General features: G+C 38.7%; 1 protein-coding gene across 2 annotated transcripts in view; it reads left to right on the top strand.

Moving 5' to 3' along the window:
* DAW1 (dynein assembly factor with WD repeats 1) overlaps positions 1-20,114 on the top strand; it is a 33,855-nt gene extending 13,741 nt beyond the window's left edge. Inside the window, exons 5-14 of one of the 2 annotated variants that reach the window (XM_048865156.2) lie at positions 243-365; positions 2,386-2,485; positions 6,638-6,745; positions 7,943-8,049; positions 13,508-13,610; positions 15,272-15,386; positions 16,870-16,946; positions 18,882-19,044; positions 19,697-19,742; positions 19,842-20,114. In XM_048865156.2, the coding sequence (XP_048721113.2) occupies positions 243-365; positions 2,386-2,485; positions 6,638-6,745; positions 7,943-8,049; positions 13,508-13,610; positions 15,272-15,386; positions 16,870-16,946; positions 18,882-19,044; positions 19,697-19,731 (931 nt within the window). In that variant the 3' untranslated portion in view covers positions 19,732-19,742; positions 19,842-20,114. Of the gene's footprint in view, positions 1-242; positions 366-2,385; positions 2,486-6,637; positions 6,746-7,942; positions 8,050-13,507; positions 13,611-15,271; positions 15,387-16,869; positions 16,947-18,881; positions 19,045-19,696 lie in introns of both variants that reach the window. The other variant, XM_048865155.2, reaches the window with a different exon arrangement.
* The last annotated feature ends 1,346 nt before the right edge of the window (positions 20,115-21,460 follow it).

The following is a 21,460-nucleotide window of genomic DNA, read 5'->3' as shown; positions in this document are numbered from 1 at the left end:
CCTGGTAATGTTATCTTTTAAAAATATAATATTTAGTAAAGTTTTGAAAATGGCTTGATTTAGAATCTTTGCCATGATTGATATTCTCATGGATACCATGGAATGCGGGAAAAGCATTTAGGGCCTGATGCAAAGGCCACTGAAATCAATGGAAAGATTCCCCTTGACTTCACTAGGTTGTGGACCCAGACCCTGAGAAAGTTTCTACAGTCCTGTAACTCATTTATCTTTCTTCATTTTAGCTTTATCACTGGAAGCTACGACAGAACATGCAAAATATGGGACACAGCATCAGGAGAGGAGCTACATACATTGGAGGGACACAGAAATGTGGTCTATGCAATAGCTTTCAATAATCCTTATGGGTAAATAGGTTTTCAGAGTCTTTGAGACACCTTCTAATTGCCAACATTGCTATGTTGCAAATATAGTTATCCTATAAACTTTAAAGTAAAATAGAGTAATGACAGCTTGTGTTGCTTTAGTTAGAATGATCAGCTTTTCCAGCATAACCACCTTTTTAAGTGGGTTAATCCATTTAGTACTACTCATACATTATTATCAAGGATCTGACTTAGAAACTGGTCAGAACTGGTGAGTAATTGATAGGAGATCCTGAGGGTGCTGTTACAGTGTCCAATGTGAATCTCCATATCTTTTATTTTCTACAGAAGTTGTCTGGGTTATATAAGAGCTAGCAGCAGTAGTGTAGAGAGACTATGATGTCATGTACACAAGTTTACATTAGTCAAGAGCCGCCTTTTTTATGAGAGAGTTTTGTTCTTCAAAAAGTAAACCGTTCTCTTCTCTGTTATGCTTTTGTCCACACTCTACAAGAGAAGGTAGAAAGGAATTCTTATTTCCATCATCCAAATATATGTACAGTTAAAAGTACATATTTAAGATGTGTGTGTACAAAACCAGATAATGAAGAAGTGGTGGATGGCAGATATTTTTTTCATATATAAGAGAAAATGAACCTGTTGACAACCTTGAGCTAGAGTTGAGCTAGAAATCTATTTCCAAAGAAAAAGAACTAGTTTAACACCATTCATTAGGTTTCTATACTATGTCCATCACTATAGCATGTGAGCACTTAATAGGACTCATTACGAGACTATTTTAACAATTATTTGTGGTCAGTCGCTTCAGCTGGGCAAAATGAATGGTTGTATAATTGCAAGAGAAAAAGAAGGTTGTACAGACATTTAAAACCTGATCTCATAAGGTATGTCTACACTGCAATTAAAAACCTGCAGCTGGCCAGTTCTAAGGGGCTCAAGCTAAGGGCTCTTTAATTGTGGTGTAAATACTAGGGCTGGAGCCAGGGCTCTAGGATCCTGTGCAATGGGAGCGTCCCAGAGCTCGGGCTGCAACCTGAGCCCAAAAATCTACGTTGCAGTAAAACAGCCTCTTATCTTGAGCCCTGCAAGCCTGAGTCAGCTGGCACGGCCAGCTGCAGGTTTTTAATGGCAGTGTAGACATACCCATAGAGGTCAATGACAATACTCCCTTTGCCTTCACTGGGAGGATAATTAGATACTTAATGTAACTTTGAGTGGTTTATCAAAGAAACAGACATATATGGGGAGTTCCATGTTATTGACCTTCCACTCTGTTAGGTTTAAATACAAATTGGGTATGGAATGAGTCCCAAGAAAGCCAGAGGGAGATGCCGTGTACACACAAACCTACTATACCAGTAATTTAAGAGATGTTACTGAGGTGCAATGCTAATGTATATGAAACAACTTTGTAAGTTGCAGACATTTTGTGACTTTTAATAAGTCTGTTTGGATGTTCATCAGATGGTCTAGCCTGTGGTGTAAATTAGAGTGGCCAGCTTTGACAGCTTTGCATTGGTGGACAGGCACAAACCTGCCCCAATGTACTAGGGAATTTGGCCCTGTCTTTTTAATTTGAAAATATAAATTAAATAGGCTGCAAAGAAAGAATTGTGCACCAGCAAATTGTTTGTTTTTCCCTTAATAAAACTTCAGTTTCTAAAAGGTGTGTTGCAAGATCAAATAATCTGGCAGAATGCATCTGTGTGCACTGAGGGAATTTATGCTAACACAGCAACTACATCATGTCCTCTCTCTCACATTGATTTTGGTCTGACACCTGGTGTGGAAATAGGACAGAATATCTTTGTAGAGTGTTTACAACTGACCCAAGGAGTGCAAATCTCTACAGTGCCAGCCACAATTTAGTCATAAAATAAATATATCGCTAAACTCTAGGCTTGTTCATGAGATGATTTGAAAATATACTGCTTTGGCATATCAAGGATCATATATTTTTGTGAATTCTTCAGTTTCTCCTTCTACTGCCTTTAACATTATTTATTTTTTTTCTAAATAAAAATGACTTTTTCCATTTTAGTGATAAGATTGCCACTGGATCTTTTGATAAAACCTGCAAATTATGGAGTGCAGAAACAGGAAAATGTTATCATACCTTCAGGGGACACACCGCAGAAATAGTGAGTTCCTGCCTTACAATATTAAACCTTTGCATCCAATTGTATTTTCATATGCAGTACAACCTTGATTTTCCAGAACTTAATAAGTCAAACTACTACTACTTCATAAGAGGGTCATTTCCTCTGTTGTTTGTTAATTACACTGGAAAAAAAAACCTTGATTATCCAAAAGTTCTCGGTGTCATCTAGGACCTTGGTATAATCAAGATTGTCTCATAATGGTGTGTCTTTACTAGGGTGAGGTGGGAGAGCTTCTGCTCTTGTATTCAAACTCCCATGATGCTAAAACTCTACTATTTTAAAAACCTGCATCTAGATCTTTGTAATTAACAATGTTAACTCTCTCCCTATTCAACACAGTGTGTAAGTAGCCTTTCTCTCTATGCAAGCTGTGGGTGTCTTGAGGCACTGACTGTATGGGAGAACTGGATCCAAAGAGAATCCACTTATGTATGCTGGGGATTTATGGGACAGCTTGCAGCGTACAGAGCTAAACCAAAGGAGCACCCATCTCTTAGGAACATAGGAATTACCATACTGGATCAGGTTTATGGTTTATCTAGTTCAGTATCCTATCTCCAGCAGTGGCCAGTGCCAGTTGCTTAAGAGGAAGATGCAGGAAACCCAGCAATATGTAGTGGGATAATCTGGCTCCCAGGGGAATCTCCTCTTAACCCCTATTATGTAAAGGTTGGCTAAAGCCAACCTGAAACTCTTTTTTTAAAAATATTTGTAGTGCCCCCTCTCTACCTGGTTACCTTCTTTAATGCCAATCTGCTTAGGTTTTGATGGGCAGGTCTGGGTTCTTCTGGATCCCGCCACCCACTCAGTGTATCTTCTTTATTTTTTTCTATGAATTTATTTGCACCTCCCTCGCTCCTTCCTGGCAGGGTCACCAGGGCAGCTTGGGAAGAAAACTCTAACAGGGTAATCCCCACTTACTTGCCAGATAATTGGAGACTTCCAAGAAATAACACAAACACATACAATATATTCAACACAATAATTATATTAAACAGGAGACAAATATACATAACAGGGTAAAACACTATTTTTAGGGTCACCAGTGCACACACTGATAATACCTGTTACTTTCCCCAGTCACAGGATCTAATGTAGCAAATGTAAGATTAGTGTCCCGTTGGTATGCGTACTTTGTGGTCATAGGTCATCAAGGGCCCCAACAAACTTCTTCTCTGCAGTGGTTTAGCAGTGTGGCTGATTGGGTTCAGTACAGCCCAAAGGTCTCACAAGTGGGAGAAGGTGGTAAATCCCTCCACAGGTTTAATATGCAGCAGGTTATAAAATCCCCAAACCCTTATTCCCTGGCTTGAGGACAAGGTTCAGGGAATCGGGAGTCCCCAAAACAAATTCCCTGACTGACTAACTAAAAGATAGTGCCCTCACAAACTCCATGTATGATCCTCAGGTTCAGAGATGACTCTGGACTCCTCAGTCACTACAGAGGGGCTGATCTCTGCTGGCGGGATCCTCTTCAGGCAGGAATCAGGCTGCTTCGGTCCCAGGATTTCCCCTCACCACAAAGGGGTGCAGGGCTCAAGGTGCAGATTACACAACTCTACTAAAATCCAGACTGTAGTTTCCTAGCCCAGCGTCCAGATACACACACACAGCAGGCAGCAGCCCTGGACTAGCAGACAGAGCAGAGCTGACCATGCGGTGACTGGTCTCACCTAGGGAGCTGGAGGGCTAACTCAGCCTGGCTGGGGAAGTTTCCCAGCAAAACTTTACAAACTGGGAATCGTCAGTAGAGAAGGAAAAGCCCAGCTGAGGGATCTTGCTTTCAGGTCCCTAAAGGCCAGTTTTCAGGGGGAACCCTGTATGCAGGCCTCGGACTCACCAGCTCCCCACACAGCCAGTCCTGCCCTTGCCGGCTCCAGACTCACTCAAAAATGGCTTTCCTTTCCTGAACTCCTTGGGAGGGGCATCTCACTTCCTATTGGTTGCCGGGCAGACTCTGAGTTTGCCATGGCTCCCCCTCCTTACCAGGGACAGTGTGCCTTTCCCTGAGCTGCCAGCAGACAGAGCCCCAGGAATCTAGGTAGTCTCCTTGGGGGTTACATATAGTTACTACTATAATTTTGGGGGATATTCTCGATATCTATGTACATGGCCCATTGCTTTTGGAATCTCGCTAAATTCTTGGCTTCAACAACCTGTGGCAATGAGTTTCAGTCTGATTATGAATTGTGTGAAAGTAATTATTTATATCAGTTTTGAATTTGGCTCTTTTCAGTTTCTTTGAATGTCCTCTTCTTTATGAGACAGGGAGAACAGAAGTTTCTGATTCACATTCTTTACACCATTCATTTTCTGTACAGTACATTTTTTCCATCTTCTCTTGCACTCTGCTGTTGTCTGTTCTGGTCCTGTTGCTCTTCACTCCCTCTCTCCCATGACTCTAGCTTATATCAATATCCTAGTGGACAGACAGATCAGCTCCTGCCTGGCCTAAGAACCTATTCTCTCTTTGTTCTACATGGCCTTTTAACATCATTCCTGTCTGAATAAATGTTTGCCTCTTTTGTCCCATTATTTCAGTGAACTGAAGTATCACATATCATGAATACACTGATTGATGTCTGTTATGCCTCCCACTGGAGAGCATTTCTTATGCCTTTGAATTCAGTGCAAGTATAGCTGTGTATTCAAGTATAGCTGTGTATTCTGGGAGGTCTGTAAAGCCTCCATGAACTAGCAACAATAGAGGCTAATTTTCCCCTGCACTGACCCATATTGATCAAACTATTTGAGCATATACAAAAAGGCATACCATCAAGGAATAGAACAAAACACTTTATATCCAATTAGCAGAGTATAATTAAAATAATTTATTTTCTGTCTCTAACTGGTTACAGTTTCCCTCTTTTCCAAATGTTAAGAATTATTTTTGACTATTTAAAATTTGATATTTTTACCTGATTACATGTTAGAAAATTTCAGTTATGATTTCTCATATAATTTGTTTACATTTTTGAAACAATACCCTTGTTTTTCTGGAGCATGATTTTTCTTTTTGATTCTTACATTTGGCTTGTAAAATTATATGTACTAGAACACCCCACTGAAACACTCAGATTATATTTTTCTATAAAAATTGCCTTTTGATTTGTCATTCAATAGAGTAAAAAAATTATAGAAACTGTGCGTGTGCATTGTAGGTGCAGCAGTTTAATTTGTAAGTTGCAAAAGTGAAAACTGGGCCTGAAAAGTTGCTGCTTTGCATCAGTGTACAGTAGCATTGGTATGTCTTGTAGTGATTTGTTTGTTCTCTGAGCATTTTGAAATTATTTCTCTTAACATGAACTACCTGATTTTTAAAAGGGTCTCAACTCTGTCTCTACCAGTTTTGTGCCTACAAATCAGGTAATTAGAGGTCTTAGGGCTTGATCAGTTTCCACTGACTTCAGTGGTAGTTGGATCAGGCCCAGAGTGCTATGAATTGTACCTGCAAATAACTGATAGGAATTATACCTACAAAATCAGATGGTGTTTCTCAACATCAGGCCCATAACCGTCAATAATTTCTAAAAGAGTAGATGTTTATTACACATTGACTGCTGCCACAGGTCTATGCTATGTAGATTTGTTCAATAATGAAAAATGGAATATCATAATTGAAAATGCAACTAAGTTCCCAGCAAATGTTTTCCTTTTTCCAAAGACATTGTGTTCCTCATTAGGAGAACAACCATATCATATAGTTACTGAGGACTGGAAGCTGGCTACATCAGTCAAATGTGAGGACTGAGTTGGGGACTTTGTTGCATTTTTGCTCAAATATATACCTGTGATAAAAATGAGGCTGTATGTAAAAAAGGCTGTTTGATAATAGGGTTAACATATGTTCCAATAAGCCTTTTCTAACACACACAATCGTTTTTAAAGCAACTAGTTAGTTAGTCCAATAAGCTGTCCTCCAAAGCTTGTGTGGTAAGGATTTGTTGCTTCTCTAACAAAATCTCTAGAAGGCACTGCAGCTGTCACATTATTCAAGTGCCATGACTGTATTTGTAGGTCACAAACTGTTAAATTGTATTATTGCTGTATTTTCAAATACTGACCCTGATCCGAGTTAGTTTTAAAAAAAAATCATAGGAAGCTTATTGTTTCCCAATGTTTGTGTTACAGGTTTGTTTATCATTTAATCTTCAAAGCACTCTGATAGCAACTGGAAGTATGGATACGACAGCCAAACTATGGGATATCCAGAATGGAGAGGAAGTGGTCATGTTAACTGTATGTTTGCATTCTTTATTGCTCTGAAGGTGTTTGGTGCTTTTGTAGTTCCTAACTGAGTAAGATGTGGGTATAAGTAGACTTCTTAATCATCCATTTCAGACAAAGAATTTCTATTACTAGCTGAGTCACTTAGTGACTGAAGTTAAATAATTGATTAAGAAAACATAAAGGGATTAAGAAAGCTATGCTACTTTATTAAAATCATAAAACCCACTTTAATCAAATGTCAGACTTTCCCAATTCAATGTCACTACTGTCCTAGGCCCAAAAATATTGCTGCTCTCATTAACGTGGTTTATCATTATAAGTACTGAACTGTAATTCCTGTGCTAATATAATTACAACTCTGAGAGCTAATATAAAGTAACTTCAAAAATGTTAATGCCTAGTATTATAGCTATAAATGTTCCTTTTAGCTGCATCATTCATTTTCTGCATGATGTGTGTATATAGAGAATTCAGTCAAGTCACCAAGTGCATCTAGAGTGCAATTTCTATTCTCTGTATTTGGCTTGCTAGGATTTCACTGTTTAAATATTTCTGCCTAAATGTTTAAAATCACATCCTTATCCCTTTCAAAGTAAGGGGCAGCGCACAGGTTGTCTCCTTTGGTGTTCCTGGCCCATGGAGTAGACAAGGGACATTCTCCTCCTCACCCTTCTCTACCTCTGCATGCCTCAGGGTGGGGGAACATAGGGAGGGAACAGCAGAGACTGCAATTGTCCTTGGCCTGTGAGCAGGAGGCTCCGTATGCCTTTTCTCTCATGCATACACACAAGGGGCAGTGACAATTTGGCTCTTAGTTTATTGTAATAAAAGCATCCTCTCATTTAATGGTGAATAACTACTGTTCCGCAGAAATCTGATATGAAAAAGACCTATTAGATCACAATTCTAATTCATTCTCCTTGTCGTTGCAGGATTGTTCCCAGTGTTCTATTTGCTAGTACTTAAGTGGCATATGATATTAAATGCTGTTGTAATATGGGCAGTGAGATTATACTGTGGAATAGTCAAAGTTATGCAAGACTAGACAAGAAACAAGAAAATTTACTACTTTGTCAGGGAGGTGGACTATATGGCCTAATGGAAACAATCACTTCTGTGATTTTGTATTCCTACTGTACAAATTAGGTATTGGACCTAAATGTATCATTTATATTCTGAAGTACCTTTTTGTTAATATTCTCTTAGGGGCACTCAGCAGAAATTATTGCATTGTCATTTAATACTACAGGAGATAGGATCATCACTGGCTCCTTTGACCACACAGTTGCAGTGTGGGATGTTGGCACTGGCAGGTACTAAAGCATTCATAAGGTTGTTTTTGTATTGTGTGTTTTTTAGACATCTTAAAGGGGACTGTCAAGGCCTACAAATTCTAGACTTTCCAATTGGGCTTTGGTTTTGGGCACACCTGACCTCATCTTTACTTTGTTTCTCCTGTGACCTTTGCTCTGAGTAGCCAGGGTACTGAAATATGCAAAAAAACTGGCTCTCCAAATGCGTTAGTGTAAAAGAGGCTTATATTTTTTAAAACTCCACCTGCTCGCAAGAACTGAGCCATGCAGGCTGAGTAAAAGGGCCCTATATTTTGTTATTAATGAATCATCCAACCAGAAAGATGTAATCTGTGTTGAAGCACTTGGTTTGGGGAATTGCTACATTTTTATAGAAGCAAGAGACAGTTTTAAAAAGGAAAGGTGTTTTTAGGGCATGTTAAATTATGAGCAGTCAATCTTGCCAGTTTCTCCTTCATAAATATAGAGTGTGATTTTCTTCTCACTCTGGTTTTACATCAGTATAAATCTATTGACTTTCAAGGTCAGTTCAGTGAGAGGAGAATTTGGCCTTCTAACTACAGAGTTCAAGATTTTAAGATTATCATACCAGTAAGAAGGGTCACTTCTTCATTTAATAATGGCTAAAGTATTTGTGTAATTTAAATGTGAATGGCTGAATACTGGCTTGTTAATATTGTTCTCCCAGGTCCTCTTGTTTTTTGAGCTGAGGACTCAGTATAAATAATATTATGAACCAGTTGTCCAGATTAGTGATAAAGGTGGCTTTTTGTTAAGGTAAACATTCCATTCCATTTTCATGGAAGATTTCTCTCTCCATGAAGTTAGATGGAATATCTATAAAATTAGTATGCTTTGGAATTATTAAAATGAAGGGTGAATGCATACATCACATGGATACAGTTGAAATAACAAACATGATGATAGGTTTCAGGGTAACAGCCATGTTAGTCTGTATTTGCAAAAAGAAAAGGAGTACTTATAGCACCTTGGAGACTAACCGATTTATTTGAGCATAAGCTTTCATGAGCTACCGTTCACTTCATCGGATGCATTCCTAACCAATGCATCTGATGAAGTGAGCTGTAGCTCACGAAAACTTATGCTCAAATAAATTGGTTGGTTTCTAAGGTGCCACAAGTACTCCTTTTCTTTTTGCGAAACATGATGATGTAACATCAAGACCACGAAGACCATATCATCTCTTCTGCGAGAAAAAATAATATGCATATACTAGGTCATTTAAGGCCTGATCATGGAAAGCACCCTCTGCTCCCAATAGTAAGAGTTGAGAGTCAGTGCCTCAGGCTCAGAGGCACTTAGCACCTCACCAGATTGGGCCCTTCGACAGTAATGTTATTGCGTTCAGTTTGTTGTTGCAGATATTTGTTTTTGAACAGCTCTTTCTTCCAGCTTCTTCTTGTTTGATCCTGTAGTGAAGTCAAAGTCTTAGTTTTTTAATGTTGCATTCTTTTTCCGCAGAAATGATTGAGGTGTTACAGATTCAGCATTGTGACTTCACTTCAGGATCAAATAGCAGGAGATGGACTGTGAAGGAGGAAGCTCTTATTTAAACATCAGTAGTTTTGGTAATTAGTGTGGAAAGAATTAAAAAATGTGAAAGTTAAATGGATTTTTTTAAGTCTGATATGCTTGAAAAATTTCCCCAGGATATAAGTCACTTGTGAGCTTATTCTCATGTCTCTGAAACACATGCAGTCCCACTGGATGTATCAGAGTAATTATTAACATTAATTATTGATCTCAGTGGAATAACATCAGCAAAAAGCAGCTACAGAAGTGGAGTTGAACCTGCTCAGTAAAACTGCTAAGAAGTGACTGATATATAACTTGTCATTAGGCTAGTGGTAACTGGTGAAACATTCACCAGTGATTTGACTTGTCTCCTATGAATGCTGCAAGCACCAGAGAGTGGCATGATCACATAGGCTTTAGTCTTTTTAGAGGTGTTCGCAGTAGCTGGCAGTGTTCAGTAGAGCATGTAGTATTATTAGGAGCAGCAGTGGTAATCTAGTTTATTTTGTGTGGGCTGCAGTCACTAGAGGGCAATATAGTCATGCCCTCCTGTCTAGGTCTGGTATCTTATCTGTTAGAGGGCAGTGATGCATATGTATGCTATTAAAGGAGGACAGACACACACATTTAGAGTACTGTTAGAGCTGAGCTAATAATTTAACCATGAATAATGAACTCAACTAATTTTGCCTTTCTTTGTGCTTGAGGAATATTCATAAATAGATCACATTTTCCTCAAGGCTATTTTATTTGAATATACTCTGAATTTTTTGTGGGGTTTGGTTTTTGTTGTAGGGATCATGATGACGATATGCTGTATTTGATAATTCCAAATTTCAGTTGTTCTGGCTAGTTGTGATTGGTCCCAATATTGCATGGTATTGTTTCTGCTATCTGACTAGATGGGCATACTTTATCATCCTGAGGAAAATTTGAAGACGGTACTAGCATGTTGAATCCCTAAAGGAGACATAGCAGATAAACAGGATTAGGGAGTTTTAGAAAATGTTAAACCTTTAACTTTGGTCCCCAGAGACCTTTTTCCATGGGCAGATTCCTAGAAAAAAAAATCAAAATTTTAATTTAATTACATTTTTCTCTCATCATAGTCACACAAATGTACTTGTGTGCATTGTCCTAGTTAGAGCCAGTTGAAAAATGCCAAATATTTTTTGTGGGAAATTTCAAAACTTTGTGTGTGTGGTTTGTTTTTGTTTGTTTTTTTAAATTTTCCTATGAATATTTTCAGTTTTCTGACAAATTTTTTTCTGTCATGAAAATTTTTACCAAAACTTAAAGATTTTTACTGAAAAAATTTGGTTTTCATTTTTCTGTGGAAAATATGTAAACCCATTTTTCATAGAGTTTCAATGAAAAAAATTTCCACCAGCTCTAGCTGTAGCTGAGAATGGTGCAGTTAGAACCTTGTCTGGCTCATTTAACTGCCTATAATTTGAGTTTGGTGAGGGACTATGAAATCATTGTGCAACTGCTATGTTAATAGTCAGTGTCCCATCATACAAAAGATATCATTTCTGTTGTGAATACTTGAGCATCCAAGCTTAAAATTAACTGTCCATGAGCATTTGTGCCAGTAAATGTGGCTCTAAAGTTCATGGAAGGTGAGCACAAAATGGGCAAAAATGAAATTTGAATGAAAATTTTTTCATGGTATTTCCCCAACTCTGATTATTATATAGATTTTTTCCTAATTGAATTGTTGACAAATCACAGTTTATGTGAAATATGTTCAAATATTCTGCTATTTAAGCATCTAGTATATTGATGTATTACATGTCCATCCCATCTGGCTACGTATACAAAAGTTTGAAGCAACGACCATTCTTCCTCTGTGTTTGTAAAGAGAGACCTTGATCCTGATTGGGGATTTTGGGTGCTGCATAACAAAATGACAATAGTACAAATGGCCAAATAATATGTTCACAAAACCAAAGTACTCCCCACAATTTAGTTATTGTAAAGAGGTCAACATCATCACAACAGAACTGGAAACACATAATTAGGAAATAAATAGAGTAATCTGTTAAAGGGACACCAATGTAATAGGTTTCTTTTGTTACAGTAAACAAAATTGGATTCAGTTACTCAGAAGATTTGCTTTTTTGAACCTTTCATTTAGTGTATACAATAATAGAGGCCTCTCTCTTTCTTGTCTAATCATTTTTAAAAAAATGAGTATTCTGAATTACTTAGTTTCATTTTGTTGCTTGTCTGGTCATTAACTTGATTAATTGTTAAACCTGTAGCTGTTTTCTATTAACAATAATTGTGATATATCCCCTAATTTACAGTCCCTCTAATATATTTATCAATAAGTCTCTTCCAGCGCTCAGTATTTTATAGCTCTCCATTAATCTAGAATGGGCATTGATGACTAATTACTCAGCTCAGTTTATCAAAGCTGTCTGAAGAAGTTTAACAGATAACTCGTGTTGCCAATTTTATACATTGTCTTAAATAATGAATGCTGCACTTAACATGTTCTGTATCACTATAATGGTTGTCCTTTTAGTCAAAACAGGGTCTAAATACAGTGGAGTCCCCACTAGTATTTGGAGTGTGTTATATAGAACCTGATCTTGCACTAATAACACTGGCAAAACTAAGAATGATTTAAACAGGGGTTTTGTTTACAATTGGGACCATGGTTGTGCACATTTTGGTATTAGAATGGCTTTTGGTTTTTGTAGATTTTTGTTTCCTTCTTTGGGAATGTCATCTGCAGAGATTTATATTTATTTTGTTAATTAAAATATATATTAATAAATCAGCTATTTACTATGGTGAATCTGAAACATTATTTTAAAAATGATTTTTGGAGATATGAAAGTGATGGTGACCGTACTAAATGTATTTACATGATTACATTGTGTTCCTTTCACAATACTGTATATTCTGAACATTACAGCTATTTTTATCAAACATTTTTAAACACAAAAACCTAGCCCTATTTTTTTTGTCCAGGGGATTCTCAAAGAATCCCTTAACTCTTGATGTGACCTTTCTTCTGAAGCACATTTATTGAACCAGAGCATATTAGAGAATGACATAAAGAGAGAACCTTAACGACTCAGAAGACTGGTGATGGGACATGGAGTCCTTTACCATTAGGTCACCGGCTGGAATCCAGCCCTGGCTACAAGTGATCAAAAAGTGTAACTATGATGTGTCCATTGTGAAATGAGCCAGTGGGTTACACTTGAATTTATAACAGACATATCCATTTCACTAAATGTTTCCCTTATTGGTAGGCTCAACAGAGCAGCTCAGATTTATTCACAGTTAGAAATCTATCAATTTGGTCCCAATTCATCAAGTACTTAAACACATTCTTAACTTTCATGCACTCCCTTAAGTCCTGTTGACTTCAATGGCACTTAAAGAAGTGCTTAAAGTTAAGCATCTGTTTAAGTTCCTTGCTGACTTGGGGTCTTGCAGAGCTACTTCTTTCAAGGTCATTGATGGGACATGTTGGCAGAGCAGTGAGGAGAAACTTGCTCTATTTCTGTCTGGGATCTATTTGCACTGTGAATGAACAGAAGACTTCATTAGTGTTTCCAGTCCGCTACAATTTAAATTCATGTCAAATATTTTTTTAAAGGAGAAAGTAGTACAAATGGGACTTCTTTCTACAGTACTCCTAGCCACTTTTGGTATAGGAGAACAGAAATGAGTGCTGATGTGCCACTAGAATGCTGAACCAGCCTCACTCTGTTTTAGACAAAGTCAGCCAAACCCTGCTCGCCTAACACCAGGAACTTCGATAACTAGTGGATGAGGCAGAAAGGATTTGTCCCATTAACTATACTATCATTCTAGCGTACTTATAAACATATACCTTTATACCTATCTCAGTTTTGATGCAAATGCACAAATATGAATTTTAATTTTCTTTTGGTAGGAAGTTGCATATTTTAATAGGTCATCGGGCAGAGATTAGTAGTGCACAATTCAACTGGGACTGCTCTCTAATTGTTACTGGATCAATGGACAAAACATGCATGGTAAGATCATTGGATCTCTACAAAAACCACCTGTATAGTCTGTCTGTTACCCAACAAATAATTCACTGTAAGATTTCATTTAGGACACAATCTTTGTAACTTATTTAGAATCCATTTTGTATAATGAACCTTTTAACTGATGGCTGGTTTGTAGCAGTCACCCAGTATAGCTAAACTGGAAGGCAGGACTTGATGCTCCATTACAGCTAATTTCCTCTAATTTGTTTGATAAAAAGAGAAAATACTGTCTTGTGGTTGAGGCCCTTGACTGTTACTCAGGAGAGCTGTTCTCTGCTTCTGGCTCCAACTTCATTGGTGACCTTGGGCAAGTCACTAAGGGACAGATTTTCAAAACTGGCCTCTAGTAATGAGTGCCTGTGATTTTCGGTGCCAAATTTTAGAAATCAGTGGCCTGACTTTTGGAGGGGATGAGTAACCACAACTCTGAACATCATGTTGGTCTTAAACTTTCTGTGCCATAGTTCTCCCATCTGTAATATGGGAATAAGGCTGTATCACTTCTTAAGGGTCAGCTGCTACCAGGAGAAGAGGAAGTCATGCTGATAATTAAGAGGGAGGCATAAGAGGCAGGGTGGAGAGATATGGCCTCTGATAGATCAAATCCATGTGATCTGGGTGCCAACCCACCTGCTTCTTTTGTGATAGGAAAACTTGCACCCTGGCAGAAGTTGAAGGAAACTCCACAGGAAAATCTCCTGGAGCTTTCTTGTCCCAAGTGGATTTTTTTGTGTAGGTTCATGGTTTGTCCCATACTGAACACAGAACTAAAATTAACAGGGATTTTAGTACAGGCTGTATTAAAACAGGAATACAAAAAATAGCTAGGGCAGTATTATCAAAAGCCTGCCATTCTATCTGACTGTTGAGAGCCTTTTTACTTCCTGAGAGGAGCACATGCGCTAGGTGCAGAAGTGAACTAATTTGGTTAGATTCACTACCAGATCCTGCACATTGTGTACAGCAGATTGCACATTAGCTACCTTGATAATAAAATTCTCTTGATTAGCTGTAAATAGCTACATATTTTCTGTCTCTCTTTAAGGTTGCATATGCAAATTATAGCATTTCAGATGAAAATTGGTTCTTTCCTCACATATGGATTCTCTCTCTCATTTTTTCCACCAGTTTTTGGAATTCAGTGAACTTTCACTGAAGCTTACTCACAGGTCCTTGGTGTAAGAATGCACTTTTTGTAAATGACACATTATTTAATTAGTACATATCATTCAGTAAAGATTTGACTATGGTAGTGACACTTATATCAATTTGTAAGCAGGAACCTCCCTATTGATTTCAATAGAGAATTCTGCTTAAGTGATATCACATTAAACTAGTAGAAATGAAGCACAAAATGTATCAGACATGCAACATTTCCTGTGCATTACACTGGCTAAGCAAATACATTTCCTCTCCACTGGTTTAAATCCAGGGTAGTCATGCAATAATACATTTATTAAGGTATTACATTCTGTTATGCACTAAATCAGTGCATATATGATTTGTATGTAGTCAGTCACGATACTGATTGACTGACTATATACACATCCAGCAACTCAAGTCAAAATAAATAGTAAGATTGCTTATGATTGCCTGTAATTACTTGGATAGGGTTTTATTTATTGCTTTTTATCCACATGCAGCTGTGGAATGCTGTGACCGGGATACGTGTGGCAACTTTAACAGGTCATGATGATGAAGTATTAGATGTGTGTTTTGATTATACTGGCCAGCGTATTGCAACTTCCTCAGCTGATGGTAGGTGAATTGCTCGGGGCTAGCACTTTGTTTTCATATACTGGCAGCTGAGTGAATGTTAGAGCAGAAGAATGCAGTGGTAGCATAAACAGTATTTTCCCTTCTGCTCTGGTTCTGTGCTGGGTGCCGCTAGGCCAAACCCAGAAAATCTGGGCTAGAATATCCAGATCAAGATGTATTTAAGGTATCTAGAGAGAAAGAGAGAATCTGTGTGTGTGTGTGTGTATGTGTGTGTGTGTGTGTGTGTATATATAATATATATATATAAATGATTTCTCCCAAAGTTAAAATTCTCTCATTTTTCAGACTTTCATCTTCTTCAAGATGCCTTGTCCAGTTAACCTCAAGCTTTCTGGGGAAATAAATTCTCTTGTGGTTGAAAGTGCATGAGAGACTGCAGGGAGAAAATAGCTTTTGGATTAAGTTAGGTCTGAGTGGCTCAAATTTGGGCTTAAACAGAAAACTAGTTAGATGCTTAAAAATTAAACTATTACTATGGCTTCCTAATATGTAATGAAAATACATAACAATGAGGGGGTGAAATAAGCAATTAAGTTTTATGATTGTGTTCAGCAGATTGCACATTAGCTACCTTGATAATAAAATTGTCTCTTGATTACCTTTAAATAGCCACAGATTTTTCTCTCTCTCATTTAGGCTGCATCTGCAGATTATAGCATTTCAGGTGTTCTGCATAGTTCTTAATTCTCATTAGTCAAAATAAATAGTTTTCTATATTACAGCCCCTTTGTTTTTTGTTTCAATATTAGCACATATTAATGATGCTATATGTTATTGCATGTTTATTCATTATGTATGTGTTTTACATCTTCCTTTGAAGCGTTTGGTACCAACCACCATCAGGGCAGGATATCAGACCACTGGTCTGATCTGGTTTGGGTAGTTCCTATGTTAGGAAGTAAAATAATGTAATTTATGACTGACAGTGTAGGCCTACAGAAGCCCAATCACTTGGGACACTTACTAGATTGGACAAAACACTAGCAAACATGCAATATTTGATTACACAAAAGTGCAAAGGTTTTATACAAATTGTGAGTGTATATTCAGAGATTATACAGTGGAAGCCATTAAAAAGTCAATATTTTCCTACCATATCACAGATCTTTCCTGGCCTACTTTATGTATAAGGGAAACCTGTGGTGATTTCAAATATCACCATGTACTTAAATGTTGGCAAATCATGACTTTTTACAGGCAACCACTGCCTGGACCCAATCCTGAAAACCAGCATGTGAGTCTGTGGGTTTCCTTGTGTGAGAAAAGTTACTCATGTTTGTATTTGAAGAATCAGGCCTTAACTTAGTTATTCCTAATACAGGACTTTTTTCTGCTTCCACTGAAGTCAGTGGCAAAACTTCCATTGACTTCCGTGCGTCCAGGCTGAGGTCCTTATTACCAATGAATGTGCACACTTTATATATAGACTTAAGCAAAACATATGACTTTTGTTCTAATACAGGATCAGCAAGAGTTTACAATGCTGAAACAAAAAAATGCATTGCAAAGCTGGAAGGTCATGAAGGTGAAATTTCTAAGGTGAGTTGTGTGGTGGTTTCTGCCTGCTCTTTTTTATTTCTAAGTGACATCATGCTTACCAGCAATTATTACATATCATTGGCATAAGTTTCAAAATTAAATGTAAGCATGGATTTTTATAGCTCATTGGTGAGTGCTTACTTAGGATGCTGTATTCCAAGACTTTCCAGCCTCCTGTTGGGATGGGGAGCATGGCTCAGACAAGCTGCTTCCCTGCTTTTACCAAATTAGGGGCCTTTGAACACCTTCTTACTCTGTTTTGTTCCTCTGTGCAGCTGGGGTGGAGGCCCATGTCTCTAAGGTGAAACACACTAAGGGTAAAATTTTCCAAGTGCCTAAGATCCATTTTCAAAAGAACATATTCACGTAGAAGGCTGTGCCTCTTTGAAAGTCAGGTGCCCAAGTCAATTTTGAAAATAGAACCAAGGCTCCTAATTGACTTAGGTGCTTTTGAAATTTTACCCTAAAGGCAAATATTGTTGTTTAATTATTGCAATTCTTCCTGCTTGTCATTCAAGTGGATCATTATTTCATGATTTACGTGAACACCCAAACTAGCGTGCAGGCCCATGATGCTTTAATTGTTTGGTGATTTCCAAGCTTGAAATATTAACTTTTTAGGAGCTAGGCTAGTTCTTGGCAAAAAAATGAAGCCTTGCTGTTTGTAGTTTGGTGGGTCTGTCCAGCAGCTTGGGGACAAAACAATTGGCCACACCCAATTCTGTTTTTAGCCTTCAGAACAGGTGCTTTTATTCTTCTCTTACACAAAAACGAAAATATGAACAAGTAATAGTCCTGACCTGGACCAATATTGCAGAGTCCTCTACCATCTACTACTTCAAGGTTCCCAGTTCTCTCTTACTCTCCGGGTGACCACACGGCTTACCTGCCCTGTTGCTCAGGGAAGTGTTTGTATCTCCTGGCCCTCCTCCTCTTACAGACCTAGATCCTCACTTATGTCTTCCGTCTGGGAATCAGAACCAATCATTAGTTGGATCAGTTGGCTGCTGGGCTTCTCCTTAGGCCAGGATTTTCTGCTCCCTTGCTCTATAGAACCTTAAAGGTGCAGACTGCTCTGCTACACTGTTTCCCTACATTCATTTGATTATTAAAATTCTGTAGCGAGAGAAAGTTAGATTCAGAAGGGATAACCTTACTTTACCTACAATGTTCTATGCAATACTTCGCTCTTTCAGGTTTAAAAGAGAAGGGGCCATTGGCAGGGCATTCTCCATCAAGAGCCCTAATTCTGGAACTAGCTTCCCTACCTGGGAGCCAGAATTTGCCTTTTGGACATACTGAATGGTGCTCTGTCTTTACGTATATCAGATGGAACGATGTGATAATTTGGGGAGTCTGTTGTTTTGCAGGTTCATTTTTTTCAGGGTGGGGGAGAAGAGTCAGGATATGTTGGGCACTGTTACCAGTCAATAATTCACAAATCTGTGTGATGATGTTTTAAATTGTGTAATAAACCCAATATAGTGAGGTTATGCTCCTTAAACTATATATGAGGAGTTAAAAATGTATGCAAACCTGGCAATGTAAAGTAAGTGGCCTTTAATGGGAGTTAAACTATTATGGGGAATTACCTCATTTCACATAAAACACTCTCAAATATACATACAGTGAAAGCTACAGTATGTAAATAACATGCGTATAATGTCAGAGCAATTGGGGAGTTATTATCCAGGGTCCCTGATCCTGTAATTGTCTCAATGTGGATGGACCTTGCAACTGCACACGCAGCCCCAGAGGCAAGGGTCTGCCTGTATGGATCCAGTTGCTGGATTGTGCCTTAATTTTATATTAGGAATTGAACTCTGGAGTTGCTGGCTCCTGGTTGTAAGTGCTAACCACTGAATCATGCTTTCTCTTCCAATTATATAGGCTGGAATGCTAACTGGTGTCACTTTTCTTGTCATTGTTTTAAAGATCTGCTTCAATTCTCAAGGTAGTCGTATCCTAACAGCCAGCTCTGACAAAACAGCTCGACTTTGGGACCCTCATACAGGACAATGCATTCAAATATTAGAGGGACACACTGATGAAATATTCTCATGTGCTTTCAATTACAAAGGCGATATAATCATTACAGGTAATTTTCTGGGATTTTTTTATACAGTTTTATATTTTGAAACTTAAAAAATGTACTTGGACCATCTCACACATGTTGAGAGCACCAGTGACTTCCAACACATAGCCAAGGTAGAAAGAGAAATGCACTTAAGAACTGTGGCTCAATTTCATACTGCTATGATCAAATTTGAATGTAGGCATGGACAAAGCTTTAGGCTAAACCCTGCTACCTTTTCCATGGGATGTACTATCTACAAAACAGCTGACCCAGTCCAGTTCACATACTGCATGCACTGTGAGGGGATAGGAGATGGGCAGGATGCAGAGAACCTCTGCAATGGGATGAACTGTCTGTGCCTCTGGAGCTGTTTTCTGTGCAAGCTCCATCCACTTTAGAACAGAGGGGGTCTTGTGAAAGGATCAAGCACGAACAGTGGATCCACAGCTGCTTGGACCCACTTTCTGAACTCCACACATGGGGGGGCAGGAGGGCAGCAGCCATATAGAGTACTGCAGCTGCAGAATGGCTCTAGTATCTCTTTACAGACACAGGCAAGAGAAGTCTATTTATACAGATCTGCCTACAGGCTAGTTATTTAAGTATTAATTAACAAGGAAAATATATATGGTAGGGGCAAAAGTAATGGCCCATAATATGTGTTTATTACTAGGAAGCAAGGATAACACCTGTAGGATATGGCGCTGACTGAAGATGAGGTATGGCTCAATTTGCTAGAAGCTTTGATCAACATCATAAGAGTAGTCAAAAATCAGCAGTCTTTCAGAACTCTGTTTTCCTTTTGCCCTCTTTGCCAGTTTTCAGTCTTGCTGAAGTAGAGCAGTTCCCTGGACTTTGACAGGTTTGACTCTTTGGACTGCTGAAGTCAGCTAGTTATCTGTATCATTAGCACTAATACAGTAGGTTAGCTGCATGTTTTGACAGGCATATTTGTTTTTACATGTAACATTTGTAATAAAAAAATAGCATCATGGAACTATTAAATGCGTAAAGGGCATCATTTGCACATCTCCTGTGTGTGTTTCTATACTACATGTACTTTTTTGTATGTAATAAAATGTTTCACTGAAGTGCTAAGTTGTATTAATTGTAGTGCAATATTCTTACTAGCATATTTTTTGAGGAAAACATGTATTAGTCATTGTTTATAAGTTACATTGCTATTACTAAATATGGAGCATGCTGCATTTAACCCCCCCTGCTTCTCCCCCCCCCATTCATCTCTTCACCTGGGGGTCGGGGTGGGGTGGATGAAGAACCTCTGGTGGTGGCTGCCACTTTCTTCCCTCAACTGCCCAGAAGGGCTGCTCTTTCTCTGGAGAACAGCAGAGACTAGGACCTAGCTGGACAGTTCAGTCACCAGTAACCGAATCTGTGAAGAGGTAAGGAGGGCAGAATCAAAGTCCTGAAAGGGGGAAGGGCATTAGTGTGTCTGTGTGTGAGGGGGACAGAATCAAATCAGGGTATGTGTGTGTGTCTGTGTGCAGTCTGTATTTTCCAAACAATATAACATCTCACTGAGCCATGTCCATGTGTTCCCCTCCAATGCAACTGGGTAGTAATGTAAGGAAACAGGATCCAGCAATACAAGGACTCTGCAGCTTTAAAGCAACTGCAGAGCCAATGCATTTGTTCCCACCCCGTCCAAAAGAAGTGTATGCGTGTGTGTGTGAGAGAGAGAGATTCATGGGACAGCAGCATCACAGCCCTGCTGCCCCATCCAGCTATACCACGGACTCTGCCTCTCCTCAACCTCCAGAACCCCAAACCAGTCATAGCACTGCAGCTGAACAGTATCAGGGCTATCACTGGCTGCCAGCCTGTATGGATGAGCTCTGACCTCTCAGAGCAGGTGGATGGATTATGCAGCAGGAATTAAAGCTTTAACTCTCCTCCATGTTCACTGGGTAGGTAAGCAGTTGTGCGGAACAGAAAGAGGAGAAAGGATGGGTTTATTATTTAGTGAGAGCCCCCTCTTCAACTTCTTGTGCCGCTCCTTGGTTATTGTCACTTTGGGGCCACTCAGACCTTTTGGGGAGGGATAGGAGGAGCACCCACTTAACCATATTTTCTCTCTGTGCTGCTTTCCTGTGGCTTTCTCCACTATCTCACTTTCTTCCACAGCTGGTGTGTGTGTATTGGGGGTATGTGTGCAGGAGTCTCACAAATAGCAGACACTATCTTCCTATTAATCATTTTTAATTAGCCTGGTAGACCAGATGGCTCATTTAACTATTTGTCCTGCTAAATGCTAACGTCTTTACAGCTGCAATCAAATTATTTTCTAAGGGCCTATTCCCAATTATGAAATGGCTGCAGGACTAGATATATGAAACATTAAAACCAGTGGCATTATGAGTTCACTGGTAGTTGCCAAAGGCTTAGTATAGCCTCAGAGTAGTGGCTCTGCCTTGAA

This window comes from Caretta caretta, chromosome 9, assembly GCF_965140235.1.
Source record: "Caretta caretta isolate rCarCar2 chromosome 9, rCarCar1.hap1, whole genome shotgun sequence".
In the NCBI taxonomy this organism is placed as follows: domain Eukaryota; kingdom Metazoa; phylum Chordata; order Testudines; family Cheloniidae; genus Caretta; species Caretta caretta.
Note: the sequence above shows the minus strand (reverse complement) of the source record. Positions and strands in the feature narration are given on the sequence as shown.